Source organism: Arvicanthis niloticus, chromosome 23 (assembly GCF_011762505.2).
Source record: "Arvicanthis niloticus isolate mArvNil1 chromosome 23, mArvNil1.pat.X, whole genome shotgun sequence".
Lineage (NCBI taxonomy): Eukaryota > Metazoa > Chordata > Mammalia > Rodentia > Muridae > Arvicanthis > Arvicanthis niloticus.
Window position 1 is genome coordinate 2,206,462 of NC_133430.1, and position 15,461 is coordinate 2,221,922.

The 15,461-nt window shown below is 43.5% G+C and overlaps 1 protein-coding gene across 1 annotated transcript in view; it reads right to left on the reverse strand.

Annotated features, from left to right (window-relative positions):
* Rapgef5 (Rap guanine nucleotide exchange factor 5) overlaps positions 1 to 15,461 on the reverse strand; it is a 236,612-nt gene that overhangs the window by 149,700 nt on the left and 71,451 nt on the right. The window contains exon 7 of the mRNA XM_076920935.1: positions 4,052 to 4,100. Coding sequence (XP_076777050.1) covers positions 4,052 to 4,100 — 49 coding nt within the window. The remainder of the gene's footprint in view (positions 1 to 4,051; positions 4,101 to 15,461) is intronic.

Consider the following 15,461-nt stretch of genomic DNA (forward strand, 5'->3'; position numbering starts at 1 on the left):
AATTAACCTGAACCCTTGGAGCTCCCAGGGACTGAACTACCATCCAAAGATGGAACATGGACTGGACCTGGGCCTCTGCCCCCATATGCAGCACAAGTGTGGCTTGATCTTCACATGGGTCCCCACAACAACTAGAGTGGGTTCTGTTCCCGACTCTGTTGCCTGCCTGTGCATCTTGTTCCCTAACTGGGCAGCCTTGTCCAGTCTTATTGGGGGAGGATGTGCCTAGTCCTGCAGTGACTTGAGGTATGAGGGTGGGTTGGTACCCAGGGGGGTCTCCCTCTTCTCAGAGGAGAATGGGAGGAGGTAACTGTATGGGGGGGGGGACTAGGAGGAAAGGGGCTTCAATCAGGATATAAAGTGAATAAATAAGTAAAGGCGGGAGAGATTTTAAAAAGAAAGAGTGAAAAAGAGAAGTGGAGAACAGTTATTGATATCCATGGATTACAGGTGAAAAGTCAGTAAGCTAGGGTTGCAGATCATGAGGAGTCTTGTGAGGATGGAGACGTCATGTCAGTGTTGGCCTGGCTGTGGTTCTGCACCACTGTGAGCATTGTGTGCATTGCGGTTAGGGAGCGTGTATAAAGAATATTTGGTGCTGGGCGAGGGGACATCGGTGTTCTTCAGGGGTTCAGCCCCAGTCTTCTCACAGTCCATACACCCATCCACATAGCAATAGCACCAAACAGACTAAGTAGTTTAATAATAAAAAGAGAATATAATACAAGATGGGGTATCTAGAATGAGCTGGAGAGGAGGGGTGGGACTGGATTTGATCAGACCACACATATACACGTATGAAATATCAAAGAATATATTAGAAATATTTTTTAAAAGTGCTTAGAATCTGTCCATTGTTTGTTGCTAATGTGTATGAATCTATAATTACCTTGAAATCTATACATAAATCCATAGCAATATTGACAGGTTAATAGAAGAATATCTACAAGTCTATATGACAAAAAGATTAGTGTTGATGTTGGTGAGATGATATGAGAGTTTTCAGCTTTTTTCAAGTATGAAAGTAGAATAAAATTTTTTCAATGACCACACTCTAATAGTAAGAAAAATGAAAACAATCTATTTTTATTATGAAAAAAGAAAAGCAATATATACCATTGCACACATTTTACTGAGTATTTTACTACATAAACCAATGACAAGATCTTAAGAACTGCTTCTGCCCTTTCATTTCTGTGTGTGTGTGTGTGTGTGTGTGTGTGTGTGTGAGAGAGAGAGAGAGAGAGAGAGAGAGAGAGAGAGAGAGAGAGATTAACATGTTGGTGTGAGAGTGTGTATGTGTATACATGTATGCATGTGTATACATGTATAGGCTAGAGGTCAACTGTAGGAGGAATGGTGGCAGCTACCTCTATGTATACACAAGGGGCTGCACAGCTACAAAGGCATCTCCTGCAGGAGGACCTAATTGAAGACTGCCTAAGAGACCAAGGATTGACGACACAGACAATGCCAGCCAATCGGAAACTGCTGTTTAAAACAGATGCTTTCTTGGGACCGATGTGGGGACGTGAGTGGAGGGTATTAAAGGAGCTTGCAGCAGTGTTCAGATGAACTTGCTATGGCGTCTCTCACCTGTTTCCAGAGTCTGTGGCATTGACTCTGCACTACCTCACCTCCAACCCCCAAGGGCAGGTAGGGTCCAGGGCACATGCAGCATTCAACATCTGGTGTCTTCTTCAACTGCTTCCCACCTCATTTATTAAGACAGAGTCTCTTGTTAAACCCGGAGCTCAACGACTGCCAGGACAACAGTCACCGAGCTTGAGGGATCCGTGTGTCTCTGCCTCCCCAACACTGGGATCAGAGGCACAAGCTACCAAGCCTAGCTTTTATATGATTGTGCTACCATGAACTCACGTCCGTGTTTGCAAGGTAAGCACTTTACCAGCTAAACCATTTCCCCAGCAGACTGTCTGTACGTTTTTACCACTAAAGGAAGCAACACAAATGTAGTCTTACTGCAGATGTAGTTCAAATGATAGAGAGCTTGCCATGAAGCCCTGGGTTTGGTCAAGACCAGCTTAGGGTACATGAGACTCTTATCAAACAAGAAAGAAAGCGATCAATGCATAACCTTCTCCTTTAATCTGAGAGGGTATCCTTGCTGACATCCTGTGGCTAGCCCTGACTGGGGTGACAGGAACAAGGACTTGGGGATGTTAGAATACTCTGAAAAACTGCTGACCTACAGTTTTAATCCTTGCGTATGAGGGGCAGAGGCAAGTGGATCTCTGTGAGTCTGAGATCAGCCTGGTCGACATAAAGAGTTCCAGGCCAGCCAGAACTATACAGCAAGACTGTGTCTAAATAAACAAAACAAAAAACAATGAAGAAACCCCACTTTTCTGAAAAGCTATGAATTTATGTTCCCATCTGTAGAGTAAGTGTTACATTACATCTACATCCGAAAAGCTGCCAAGCCAAGCTGTATTAAGTTCCAAGCTCCACAGATCAAGGTAGGAAGGTAGCGTAACTTTCTAAGGGTAAGGCGCAACACACTACTTCATACAAGTCTTCCTTAGGTGCACGTTCAGGTTTTGCTTAGTGATCATCTTTGCCCTGCTCCCCCCCCCACAAAGCAGCCATTTCTTAGCCCACGATCCACACATCTACCTCTCTCTGACTAGCTCACTCACCTCCAACCCCTCTTGTGACTTTGTTGTCCTTCGACCACAACAGGCACACGCCAGCTCACAAGGTCAGCCTCTTCTGTGCTCTCTTGCTCTTTCTCTAGCAATGGCCACTCTATGTTTATCTTTCCAAACTTACTTTGAAACCTTAAGGGTCAAATACTATACTAAAAGACGCAGCTCCAGCAACTTGCGCAGACTTCAAGTTTGGCTTCTTTACTACAAGGATCAAGGTCAACATGAGTCTCTTCAGATTTCTCTAGATTCCTCTTAGAATCCTTAAGCTGGTGTCTTCTCTAGGCTTCCTTTGCCCTTTGCTCCCCAGCAAGCTCTGCTTACACACAGCCTCGAGATGCTATTTACAGCCTTCCCTCTAACGCCTTCATAACACCTGGTCTCTGTGATTTTAATTAAAAAAAAAAAAAACCTACCAGCGTTACATGCATTTAGTGAATGCACACATACTAATATGTGCTTGATTCAAAAAGTAACCGAGGAGTAAGCAAAGCCCAAGAGTATCTGGCAACAGAAGCAGGCAAGTGCCCAGTTCGTGCTAACGTATTTCCTCTCTGTGTTTCTTCAAGTTTATCTTCATTCTGTCACCATTTTTTTTTTCCTGGCTAAAGAATGTTGCCTTCTAAGCCAGACAAGCCATGCCACTGCTGATCTCCGTTCCGTTCAGCATCCATCTCTTCCCTCTGAACATGAGGGAGAGCATGAGACGCCATCTCCCCTCAGCAGAAAATGTTTTCTGTTCTCCTCCAAAGTATAATTGGGAGCCTCCTTTTGCTCTCTACTTATTATTTCTACATATCATCTCTTACAAAATATAAGGCTATATCTATATTATCAGTTCTATGAAAAATGCTTGCTATGAAATGTCTTTGAATAAATTGGTTTTAGAGAAGTTATTTTGAATTAAAAAAAATAGTCTTAAGCCCACCAATAAGCACATGGATCTCTGTAATTCTGAGGCCAGCCTGGTCTAGAGAGAGCATTCCAGGATTCCCCAGGCTGTGTAGTCAGACCCTGTCTCAAAAGCATTAAAGTATTATAACATTCATTGTTCTCTGTCATTACATTACATAATGTAAAGGAATTTAATTGCTTTGATCATGAGCTTTGATCTCTTTCCTGGTTTCACTGGACTATTAATATTTTTATTTTTTTCTTCAAAATTGGAAATAAGTTAGGGAAAAGGAACGAAATTTTACTTTGAAGTGCTATCCATAGCACCAAATGCTATTTAGACCATAATATAAATGCTTCAAGATATGGTGATGTTTTTCTGCATTCTATCACAAGCATCCTGAAATACCCACACTGCACTCTGCAGTGATGTATGAAATACCCCCAAAGGGTTACTACCTCCCTCCAGCCCATGAGAGATTACTTACCAGACTTTCTTGCTTTCAAAGCAATAACAGCCGCTAGCTCTCTCTGCACCTAAGAAAATATTAGGGAAAGAAATCATATTAGAATAAGAAAAATGAAGCCATCAAGGCAGCACGTTGTAGCTAAGAAGCCCACATTAGGTGCCGCAGGGACTTTAATCTTGCCACCATCAGTGACTTCTCTTCTCTCATTAGTATGTGAGAAAAACTGTGGCAGTATTTCAGACCAAAAAACCTGGAAGAAATCATGTTGATTTATTTTAAACTGAGTGATACTTTACTTTAAAAAGTATCACTTTTAAAAAGGCCATTTGCCAAAGGGTGCCTATCGTGACGTACGCATACTATGATGATTACTTTAGAAACATAACCACATAGAACTCAGAAACAGATATGAACTGTTAGCAATGATATTCTGACAAGCACAGTAAGTATTATGCATCCCTGAGGATGCTAGTTTGCATTAGGAATCCTAGAAGCATTGAGGTGGGTGGGACTACATTAATAGACTTCTGCTCTGATACAATGAACTCTTGCTACAGGCAGAGCAGGTGACAGGAGGCATTCTGGATAATACACAACATAAAAGGAAGGGACACTGCCACAGGGCAGTAAAAATGGGAACAGACAACACTTAAATCCCTAGAGGCTTTAACTATGTATGTCTTCCAGGAATTTAGCAGGTATATGCCCATGCCCTCCCCAGTGTGAATGCTTAAATCTGTCTTTTAAAACATCCTCAAAGAGGAACATAAAAGTCCTGAAGGCTAAGTGTATTTACTATCAAGATTAACATAAACATGATCCAGGAAATTCATGCTTGGTAGCAATAAAAAAATTTCACAATGAGTGAGTTCTCATCAAGGCACAAACTCTGTGTGTGTGTGTGTGTGTGTGTGTGTGTGTGTGTGTGTGTGTGTATGCGCGTGCGCATCTGAATATATTACAGTAATGACACTTTAAAGGGGAAACATGGGAGTTCAAGGTTAAGCTGCAGATTTGCCATTCAAATTAATTTCATTTATATTCATTTACTGGAAGGCAAGAGTGTTAATGTGTTAGACTCTGACTCCACCCAGGACTATTTCCCAGCGGCCCCAGCATAGGCATCCTGAGGAAGGAAGCTTGCTCAGCTAGTTTTACTGCCATACTTTCCCTGTGGGTTGGCATGAATGCCATTCGAAAGCAGATGATTTCACTGATTCTTTAATGACTGAGACTCTTACAACAATTGCACAATTGTAAGCAGGCAATCGGTCTCTTTCTCTCCAACCTTGGGAGCCTGGAGTCTGAAACACTCATGAGTAAAAAGTTTATGGGGACAAGAATGGGGTGAGAGGAGACTGGAGGTGAGACGGAATGAGCGACCTCAGGAAAACCTTTATAAAGATGTTGTGTTTGCTCAAATGAATAAAAGAGCAACAAAACAAAGTATCAATCACTGACCATTTTGTATTTTGAGATGTGTACAAGGTTTATGATTATAGTATTGCCATCTGCTTTAGGGTTTTCCTTCTTCACAATGCCACAAGTTCTGGGGAACTGGAACAAAGATGAAGATTATGAACATCCATTGGCATCTTGTCAATGGCTACCTGACCCATGACTTCCCAGGGAAGGCTTCACTGTGTGTCAGAGACAGAAATGCAGCAGAGATGAAAATGATGGAGGAATTGGATCAGGTAACTTGCTCCTAGAAAATCAGTGTCAGCCTTTCCCATCTCAGCTCTGCCTTTCCACACCTAAATGCCTTCCACTGGGCCTTTAGCCTTTACTCTCTAGGGTTCGAAATAAAATAGTTCAGAAAAGAAAAGCAGGGTACTCTTAACCATGTAACACTACATTGTTTGCAAGGATTTGATGGGAAAGACATGAGTGGGACCAGTAATAAAACAGTAGAAGAGAGGGGCGGGAAGACAAGAAACAAGCATCAAGAAAGGACTGCACAGGTTAATTTGGGAAGAGCCTGGCCCATGTGGGAAGAGCCTACCCCATCTGGTAAGTGCATAGCCCATTTAGGAAGAGTCTGGCCCATCTGGGAACAACATAGCCCATCTGGAAAGAGCCTAGCTCTTCTAGGAAAAACCTGGCCCATCTGGGAAGAGCATAGTTCATCTGGGAAGATCCTGTCCATCTGAGAAGAGCCTAGCCCATCTGAGAAGAGCCTAGCCCATCTGAGAAGAGCCTAGCCCATCTGAGAAGAACCTGGCCCATCAGGGAAGAGCTTATCCCTTTTCAAAATGAAGTACATGAGGTTACAGTGCTCACTATTTACTTCAAACACCTACGGTGAGTGTCATGGCAGGGTGCAGAACAGCTTCCACAGCTCTGCCAGGGGGGAAAACTGCCTCTCCCCCTTTGTTTCTCCAAAGCACAAAAGGGAAAGTGCTGCCCAAGCAAGACACAAACCAGGTCTGATCCCATTGTATGCACCACGGCACCTTCCCAGGCTTTGTCTGTTCCTAACATCTGGCAGTTGTGTCATTGATTATTTTGAATTGTGTGACTGCTGCTTGTCTTCTGAACTGGATGCTCCATGGAGGTGGGGACCTATTTGTCTCCTACTAACATTATCTGAGGTAAGGGACGCTCCTTCACTAAAAGACGGTGGGTAGGTAAAAAGACATCCCTTAAGAGACTTAAGGAGTGAAAAAGTCACCTGAGGAGGAAAGGAAACATTAAAAGAGAAAGCATCCACCCCACAAACTATGCCAGCAAGAATCTTAGTTATTGTTGTTGTTGTTTCGAGACAGGGTTTGTCTGTGTAGCTCTGGCTGTCCTGGAACTCTGTAGCAGGGTGGTCTGGAACTCAGAGATCCTCCGGCCTTTGCCTTGGAGCCTTGTGCGCCACTCCACCCAGCTTAGAATCGTAAGAATATAGTGCAAGGACTTAATCTCCTTTGCAAATTGTTAGGTTTATATTCAAGGAATATGAGCAACTGCATACAGCTAATATGAATGGCCCTGTTAGCAACAGGGAAGAGATGCCATAGTCCAGAACCAAGAAAGCCTGAAGAGGCAATTCTCTGACCATAACTTCCCTAGGAGACCAGCAAGGACCACCCAGCTGAGAGTCTCACAAATGCCTGGCAAGTATTTGACAGGGTCCTTTAGGGGGAAATGGGTTATTCCCTTTAGTTTCTACAGTCTCTGTGATTCAATGCTGTGCACAGGGATGAAAACCACTGCTCTCCTCAGCCAGACACTGGTTTTCTCTAAGGTTCCACATTTCAGTGTTATTCTCATCTCCTCTGGCAATCTATATTTGCTTTTTATTTTGTTCTACCCCAATTTAATTCATTTGTAAAAGAGCATGGTCTTCACTGTGTCATACAGATACAAATGATGTCATAATTCAATCAAAGTGATTAGATTCACTTGGTATATCACAGGCTGACAGATTCAATTACACAGAAAACTGCAAGGATGCTTTTGATAAAGCTTAACTTTAATTTAAAATACAGTTTATTCAATATATAAAACTACTATATATCATTCTAAGCACATGCAGCTGAGGTCTTGGTTGCTCTCATGAATATCTAAATAGAGGCTGACTCCGGACTGAGAAGGCATAGCCTGCCGATTTTCCTCTCTCCTGGTTAACTGTCAGAATCTAGAGTCTGGAACATGTTGAAATGCTTTGGCTTCCAATTCTATAAACAGCAGGATCAACCCTAAAGAGCACTGGCAGTGATTAAGAAGTGGATCCAGTCTTATCTCCAATGCTGTCTTCTCTATTTTCTCTCTGGAATCCCAGATACTCACAAAGCTGATGTGTGTCACAGGAGACCAACAGGAAGCCTCAAATGCAAACACAAGGACAAGTCTCCTGAGAGAGGTTAACTAAGAAAATGTGGGCCAGCTTTCTGACAGAAGCATCTCTTACAAACAATGAGTGAAGCTGGGTGGGTCAGTGAAAGTCATTCTGGGAGGACAACACAGTAATGGCAAAAATATGTAGACAATTAGAGGGCTGTCCTTCAAAACTAATTTAAATAGAATCAGCAGTGAATTATTTTGTAAAAGCTTTTAATAAACCTAGAAACAGTTAAGTTTTGATAATAGAAAATGTTTTTTTTTAAGACACAGGTGTCTTAAATATGAGTGTATGCTGTTTTCACAATCTCTGAAAGGAAAATGTTTAAAAAAAAAAAAAAAAGTCCCGAGTATTATTCCCAAACATCCTAAGTTTTTAAAAGCGTAAGCTAAGGAGTGAAGTATGGTTCAGTGGTTGAGAACACTGGCGGCAGAAGACGGGGGTTCAACTCCCAGCTACAACTGTACAGCTACAACTTTGACATAGGTTTAAACTATAAAGATATGATCGTTTTAGTTGATCCTGAGCATTGAATGAACTAATGAGGAGAACGGGGTTACTGAGAATGGTCAGGATTCTCAGGAATATGGCCAGAGGAGCAGACAGGTAAAATGTAGGTTTAAAGAAAAACCAAATAATTGTCCACTAAAATGTAGTGCGGCAGTTATCTGAACGAACTGTTCTTTCTTCTCTCACTTATTTTATCCTACAGGTGTAACATCTCTACATGTAAGGCAGACCAACCATCTCTCCCAACTGAGTAAAGTCCTATGCTCCTCCCATAGCATCCTACACCGGCATCAGCTGCACTCTGCATCCACTCGTGAAACCCCTTCTGTAGCTGGGAGTCTCTGGCACTTTTATAGCCTGTAAGCCTTCAGTGGCCTCCCCTGTTCACGGTTCCGGCTCTGGCTCCAGGTTCAGCTCCCAGACATTTGAACTAAAATGCAAATGAAGAGGTAGCTGCTCATGAGAAGACATAGGGGAACTGGGTCATGAAAGGTGAAGAGTGACGTTTAGGTCAACTGATAACGTGTTACAAAAGGCATGTTTTACTCAGTCTGTGAATTTTCAGAAGACCAGAGCTGTCCATGGTAAAGATGGTTCACAATGAGGTTTGGTAGATGACTCTTCACACAGAAAGATAATGGGAAGGCTCCAGAACCAGAAGAGTCACTTCATAAGTAACTTTTGTCCCTATTCCCCAACATGGGGGTGTTTATATTGTCTGGAAAAGCAGTTGTTAAATTTCAAACCCAGGACAAATGGCTGAGGTGCGTATTTAATATATCAAAGCAGACTTGGCCTCCCAGTGTCCCTCAGTCCCTGCCTGTTATAGGGTATGACTGGTATACCCCACTCTCACCTGGCCTCCCAGTATCCCTCAGTCCCTGTCTGTTACAGGGTATGACTGGTATACCCCACTCTCACCTGGCCTCCCAATATCCCTCAGTCCCTGCCTGTTACAGGGTATGACTGGTATACCCCACTCTCACCTGGTCTTCCAGTATCCCTCAGTCCCTGCCTGCTACAGGGTATGATTGGCATACCCCACTCTCTCAAGCCCAGAGGCTTGGTTGCCATTGCCCCAGAGGCTCTTTTCTATATAATCTAGACATTTTGGTTACCTGCCCCTTTTGTATCTTTGGTCTCCTGGCTGCAACTGGCTCTCCTCTTCTTTCCCTTCCCCACCCCCTCCCCATATGGACCAGCTCAGTCTGATCATATCCACTCTGGACTGTCAAGTGTCTCTGACAAGTTTGGTTATTCTCTCCTATGTATCTATAAGAAATATTCTCCTCCACCATACTTAGGAATAGTCATGTTCCTTCCTTTCCTTTTTATTTACTTATTTTTTCATTCAGTAGTGGCATCTGATACCCTGACGGTGAAAAGCTGGCGGTGTTATGAACAAATAATCTAGGAAACAAACACGAAAACCAACTGCTAGAAGCCATTTATTGATAAACTGCATACATTTTTTTTTTTTGGTATAAAGAGCAGAATAAAACCACAAATGTTTTTGAAGAATTATCAAAGCAAGTAAATGATTGCGACGACCTCTCTCTTTTAAACACATTTCAAACGCATGCTTCCTTATGCCTTTTAGTCTGTGTTACATCTCAGTCCTTGTGTAGAAAATGCCTCTTCTCGATTATTATGCTTTTTGGAGTTAGAGTAATTATATCTAGAAACAGAACAGACTAGTATTCCTCCAGTCAAGGCCCAGACACTTTAATGATACTGCCTGTATAATAGGCTCCTTGCAGGGATATTACATCAGGAAAACTCATATTAAGACAAAATCCTGCCAGCTAAGGCCCTCCCCAACTGGAGAGTTCATCTATAGAATTTATTAGCACACAAGGACCTCCTCAGAGAGCAAGAGCCAGAACTTGGAATGCAAAAGTCTACAAAGTGGCACCAGAGCCTTCTGTTCCACAGGATGGCTGCAAGACGAAATGAGATAATGTGTAAGACACGTCAGGAACTGCAGCTTGATTCAGAGTGTCACTTGACTGTTAGCTATCAGTGCCACCATTACATCGTAATTAGGATCTTCGAACTGAAGTGCTTAAGCCCCTTCTTCTCACTCAACTGTGAAGTCCTTGCCAGCAACTACTGCTTCTGTAAATTCTGCTCACTGTAAATTCCACACACCTGGCCCAACCCCACTGTCATTGCAAGAAGCATTACTTCAGGTGCTTATATCCTCAGAGTTTACCTCAAAATTAAAAGTTTTAGATTTCTGCAGAACTCCGAAGATTTCACAGAGGCATGGAGGACACACCAGTCATAGAAATTCACTCTGCAACTTCAGAGGTCTCCATCACCTTAAATACCTGTGGCAGTGACAGCTCTGGCATTATGTTGTATTATGAACTGTTGTATTATGAACCAGGGGATTGCCAGGCACACGCTCTACAGGGAACATGGAATATGTTTATATCTCTGCCGTAGTAAATCATCATGGATTTGGCTGCTGAAATCTGATCTTGCTGTGAGTTGGAAGTCCAGGTGTGGCTCAACCAGTTCCTCTACTTAAAGTCTCAAGGGATTCCTCAGAGCCACACTTCACAGGGCAGCCTCAATGAATTTCAAAGCTCACAGAGATGTAGGCAGAATCCAATTCCTGCATCTGAAGGATAGGGGCATCTGCTTCCTTACAGATGATGCCTGAAAGCTGCCTTTCCTTTTCAGTATTTTTGTTGGGTTGTTTACTGATATACGCTCAATTTCATATACGCTTAATTTCAAATTTTGGAAGCTGTAGAAAGGTAGAAGTGACAAAAGCACCCAGAGTTCCAGTGTCTTGGCAGCTTATCCTAAATGCACTCCCTGAGTGTGTCATGACACTAATTACCAGGTGTAAGTTATAAAAAGGGATGCCCTAGATATTGCCAAGTCTGATCCTGGATTTTAAGAAAGGACTGTCCCCCCCCCCCGCCCCCTTACCTATGGCAGGCACTCCAGAGAGCTCGCCCTGCACCTCACCTGGGCAGGACAGTAAAGCTGGCTCTGGTGGTAGGGATTGGGGTGGGGTACAATCCAGTCCCAAGGGCAAGAGCATGGGAGAGCTGGCCCCTCCACTCATCTACATTGTGTGGGTGTGGGGGTGATGCTCTCTCCCCCAAGCCACTCCCCCATCACCTGCAGTATTTGGGAGAGCTGGCAGGAAGAGCCTGATAGTAGGAGTTCTGGCCCTGTCCCCTCACTAGCTGTAGCACTCAGGACAGCCGACCCCACACCTTGCCTGGGCAACACAGTGGAGCTGGCCCTTATGGGGAAGGCACAGGTGAGCCAGCCCTAAGGTGTGAGACTAAGGGTGTGAGGGTGTGAGAGCTATCCCAGCCCATGGCAGGCTGTAACAAGTGAGAAAGTGGGCTCCACACTTTGCCTGGGCAGCACAACAGAGCTGGCTCCGGAGGCATGTATGAGAGAGAGCTGGCCCAAGGGGATGGAAGCAGGAGAGTTGACTCTGCCTCCTGTCAAAGGTGGTATTGGGTAGCCCAGCCCGAGCAGTGCTAGAGAGCTCACCTTATTGGTGCAGATAAGGGAGACCAACTTTGCTGGCCCACCCCAAAAAATCTATCATCTGTGAACAATTGAGAAGTATGAGATGGCCAGTCCTGCTGATCTAAAGTGGCAGCAACAGGATGACTCAGGGGAGTCCCATTGATATTGGTGTCAAAGAATCCAGAGATCTCAAACCAGACCAATGACTAATTGCAATGAACATTTGTAAATGAAAACGTGTGGACAGAGGGATATACTCTGGGACACACTGTGATACACTACAGCTTCCATGATGAGATATTCTCTAGGCTTTGTTTTTGTTTGTATGTTTGTGGGTGTGTTTCTATTTTGGTGGGGAGGCTGCAAGGGTGAAGGATGAATATGAGGAGACTTGGAGATGGGTGGGACTGGGGTGCATGATGTGAAACTCACAGGGAATCCATAAAAAGTTTTAAAAAGAGAGAGAGAAAGGACATCACAGAATTGTCAGCTAGAAGATCGGCTGTTCAGTTCCATATTGAGAGGCTTGAGTTCCTACACAGAGTACAGAATGTAAAATAATAAAGCAACAAAGGGCTGGAGAAATGGCTCAGTTGTTAAGAGCACTGAATGCTCTTCCAGAGGTCCTGAGTTCAATTCCCACGTGGTGGCTCACAACCATCTGTAATGGGATCCAATACCCTCTTCTAGTGTGTCTGAAGGCAGCTACAGTGTACTCACATATACAAAATAAGATCTTTTAAAAAACATAATGAAGCAACAAATGGCACAATTCTGTTGTACCTGTTATGAACCAGGGCACTGTTCCAAATCCCACTGATTTAATTTATATTCATTTTGCTTGAGATATGGTAACAGTACAGATGAACTCTTGAAAACCGTCTGTGACTTGTATGAAGATGATTTAGTATAAGCTGAATTCATACACTATGTTTTCCCTCTTACATGCTTCTGTCCTACCTGTTGGAACACTGGCCATGAGTGAAGCCCTGTGAGATTTCTGAGAGCTTGTGGGAAAACTCCAAGTAAACAAGAGTCTTGTAATCTCTGTTCCTCCATGACATGGATTTTGTGTTCCTCCCTGGCAGGGTCAATAAGAGCACTATACATTGTTGCTTGCTTTGGTTATTCAACAATGTTTCCAAGCATGGGTTGCCCATGTGACCGTATACATGTGAATTCTGCTCATTTGGCCTTGCTTAACCCTCAGAATTCCTGCAGAAAACAAACTGTCTGACGCTCTGAGTAAAGGTGGCTATTGCATTGAGACTTCAGCCCCCTCAGTTTTAGGATCCACTCTCCCAGGCTCACGCTGTCAACCAGAGCAGTAACAACTACGTGACCTCTCCAGACACTTTTATAGATTAGCCAAAACATGCTGGTAACATAATTTCCATGGGATTCTTTTGTGTTGAGCAGTTTTGTTAGGAAACCCTAGAAATTGTTTTTCTAAAGGTTTTATGTAACTTCAGCACTCATTCCTTCCTTTTCTCCATCCCTTTCCCTCTTTCTTCCTTGCCTCCTTCATTCGTGGGTGGGGTGAGCCGAGGCAAACACAAGGCCTCAGTCATATTAAACATATTCTACTACTGAAGTACAACATCTTCAGGTTTTTATGAAGATATTTAAATTTTTGTTATTTATTTTAATGCATATACGTGCTTTGCCTGCATATATGACTATGCATCATGTGTGTGCCAGGTATCCTCAGAAGCCAGAAGACGGTGTCGGATTCCTCAGCACTGGGAATACAGACAGTTACATAGGTACAGAGAATCAAACTCAGGTCTTCTAGAAAAGCGGCCAGTATCTTAATGTTGAATCATCTCTCCAGCTCTCATCCCCTATAGGATTTTTGTTTTGTTTTGTTTTGTTTTGTTTTGTTTTTGTTTTGTTTTTTCAAGACAGGGTTTCTCTGTGTAGTCCTGGCTGTCCTGGAACTCACTTTGTAGACCAGGCTGGCCTCGAACTCATTAATCCGCCTGCCTCTGCCTCCCAAGTGCTGGGATTAAAGGCATGTGCCACCACCGCCCGGCTGCCCCTATAGTTTTTAATGTTTCTTCTGCTCATTTTTTTCTGAGCCTCAGACCTCACATGTATTTATGCTGATTCTCCATTCATAGCTTCATTAAATAAAATTAGGTATAAATAGATTTAAGACCTCCCCATTAGGAAATAATTAAAATAGTAATTTTAGTCCTTAAATTTATTCTAAATCAAATTAGAATGATATTTTAATTTCTCCATGATGGGCACAAGGTCTACTGAAATTTCCATGTGCTCTACTTGATCTGGGACAGTCTTAGGCGTAGTTTCACGTTCATGTTACAGGTATCAGGTGAGATCTGCCCTGTGGTTGAGTGGTTCAGAAGTCCTAAGGGCAGGTGTTACATGCATCTATCTCCCAAACCCATTTGTGAAGCTTCGGCCCTCCAGCTCCTCTAGGATCATGATGAGGCTTGATTACTCAGCAGGGAGCAACAAAGTACATTTGCTTCATTGGAATTATGGGGATGCTGTAGGGACAGCAAGCCTCAAATTCATGCTGTGTCAAGCACGTCAAGGACTGATTTCCTCAGAGTTGGAAGGGACAAAGGGACTGCTCACACTTGAAAACTTCAAGAAGTCTGGCAAAGGGGACACAGTGGGCTACAGCAGAGGAGAGAACGGTGGTCCTGTGCTGGGACAGGAGACACTTCTGAAGTTCGGCAAGCAGCCTTTGGCTCTATGTTTCCAAGGTGCACAAAAAGAGCTAGCTATGAAGCCATTTTTTTTTTCTGGTGGAAGGAAACGAGAAGCAAGCTGCTGGGGGTTGGGTCCTACAGACTCAGAAAGAAGAGGAATTATGGGGAAGGGGGGCAAATGGAAAATGTATAGTTTCACAGAGCAGGAGTATCCAAAGAAGCCACACGTGACCCGGTGTTGACCAAAGCACTTTACAGAGAACTGAAGCCAGATCTTAACTGTGGCAGCAAAGGAAGGCAGTGTTAACCTGACATCTGACCCCAAGGCCTTTCCAAGTCTCATTTAAAGAGGGAGCAGAAGGAAAGGGTGCAGAAAGAACTGTAGTAGAACAGATGAGAATGTTACCACAGGCTTGGGTCAGGGGCAAGGAGACACTACATACTACATGAAAGACTGAAGCCCTGGTAGTAGATGCAAATAGACATGTGAAGACACTGACAGTATCTGTCCTGGTTAGGAAGACCATTGCGGTGATGAAACACAGGGTTTATGTAGCTTACACTTCCACATCACTGGATGACATCAGGGCTGGAACCTAGAGGCAGGAGCTGATGCAGAGGCCATGGAAGGGTGCTGCTTACTGGCTTGCTTCTCATGGCTTGCTCAGCCTGCTTTCTTATAGAACTAGGACCACCAGCCCAGAGGTCAACCCATCCACATGGGCTGGGACCTCCCTATCAGTCTCTAATTTTAAAAATGCTCTATATCTGCATCTTACGCATGGACTTTTGTTTTTTCAATTCTTGTTCCGTCCTTTCAGAGGTCTCTAGCTTGTGTCAAGTTGACATAAAACTAGCCTGCACAATATGTAAGGGGGAGGAGATAACTTCTAAG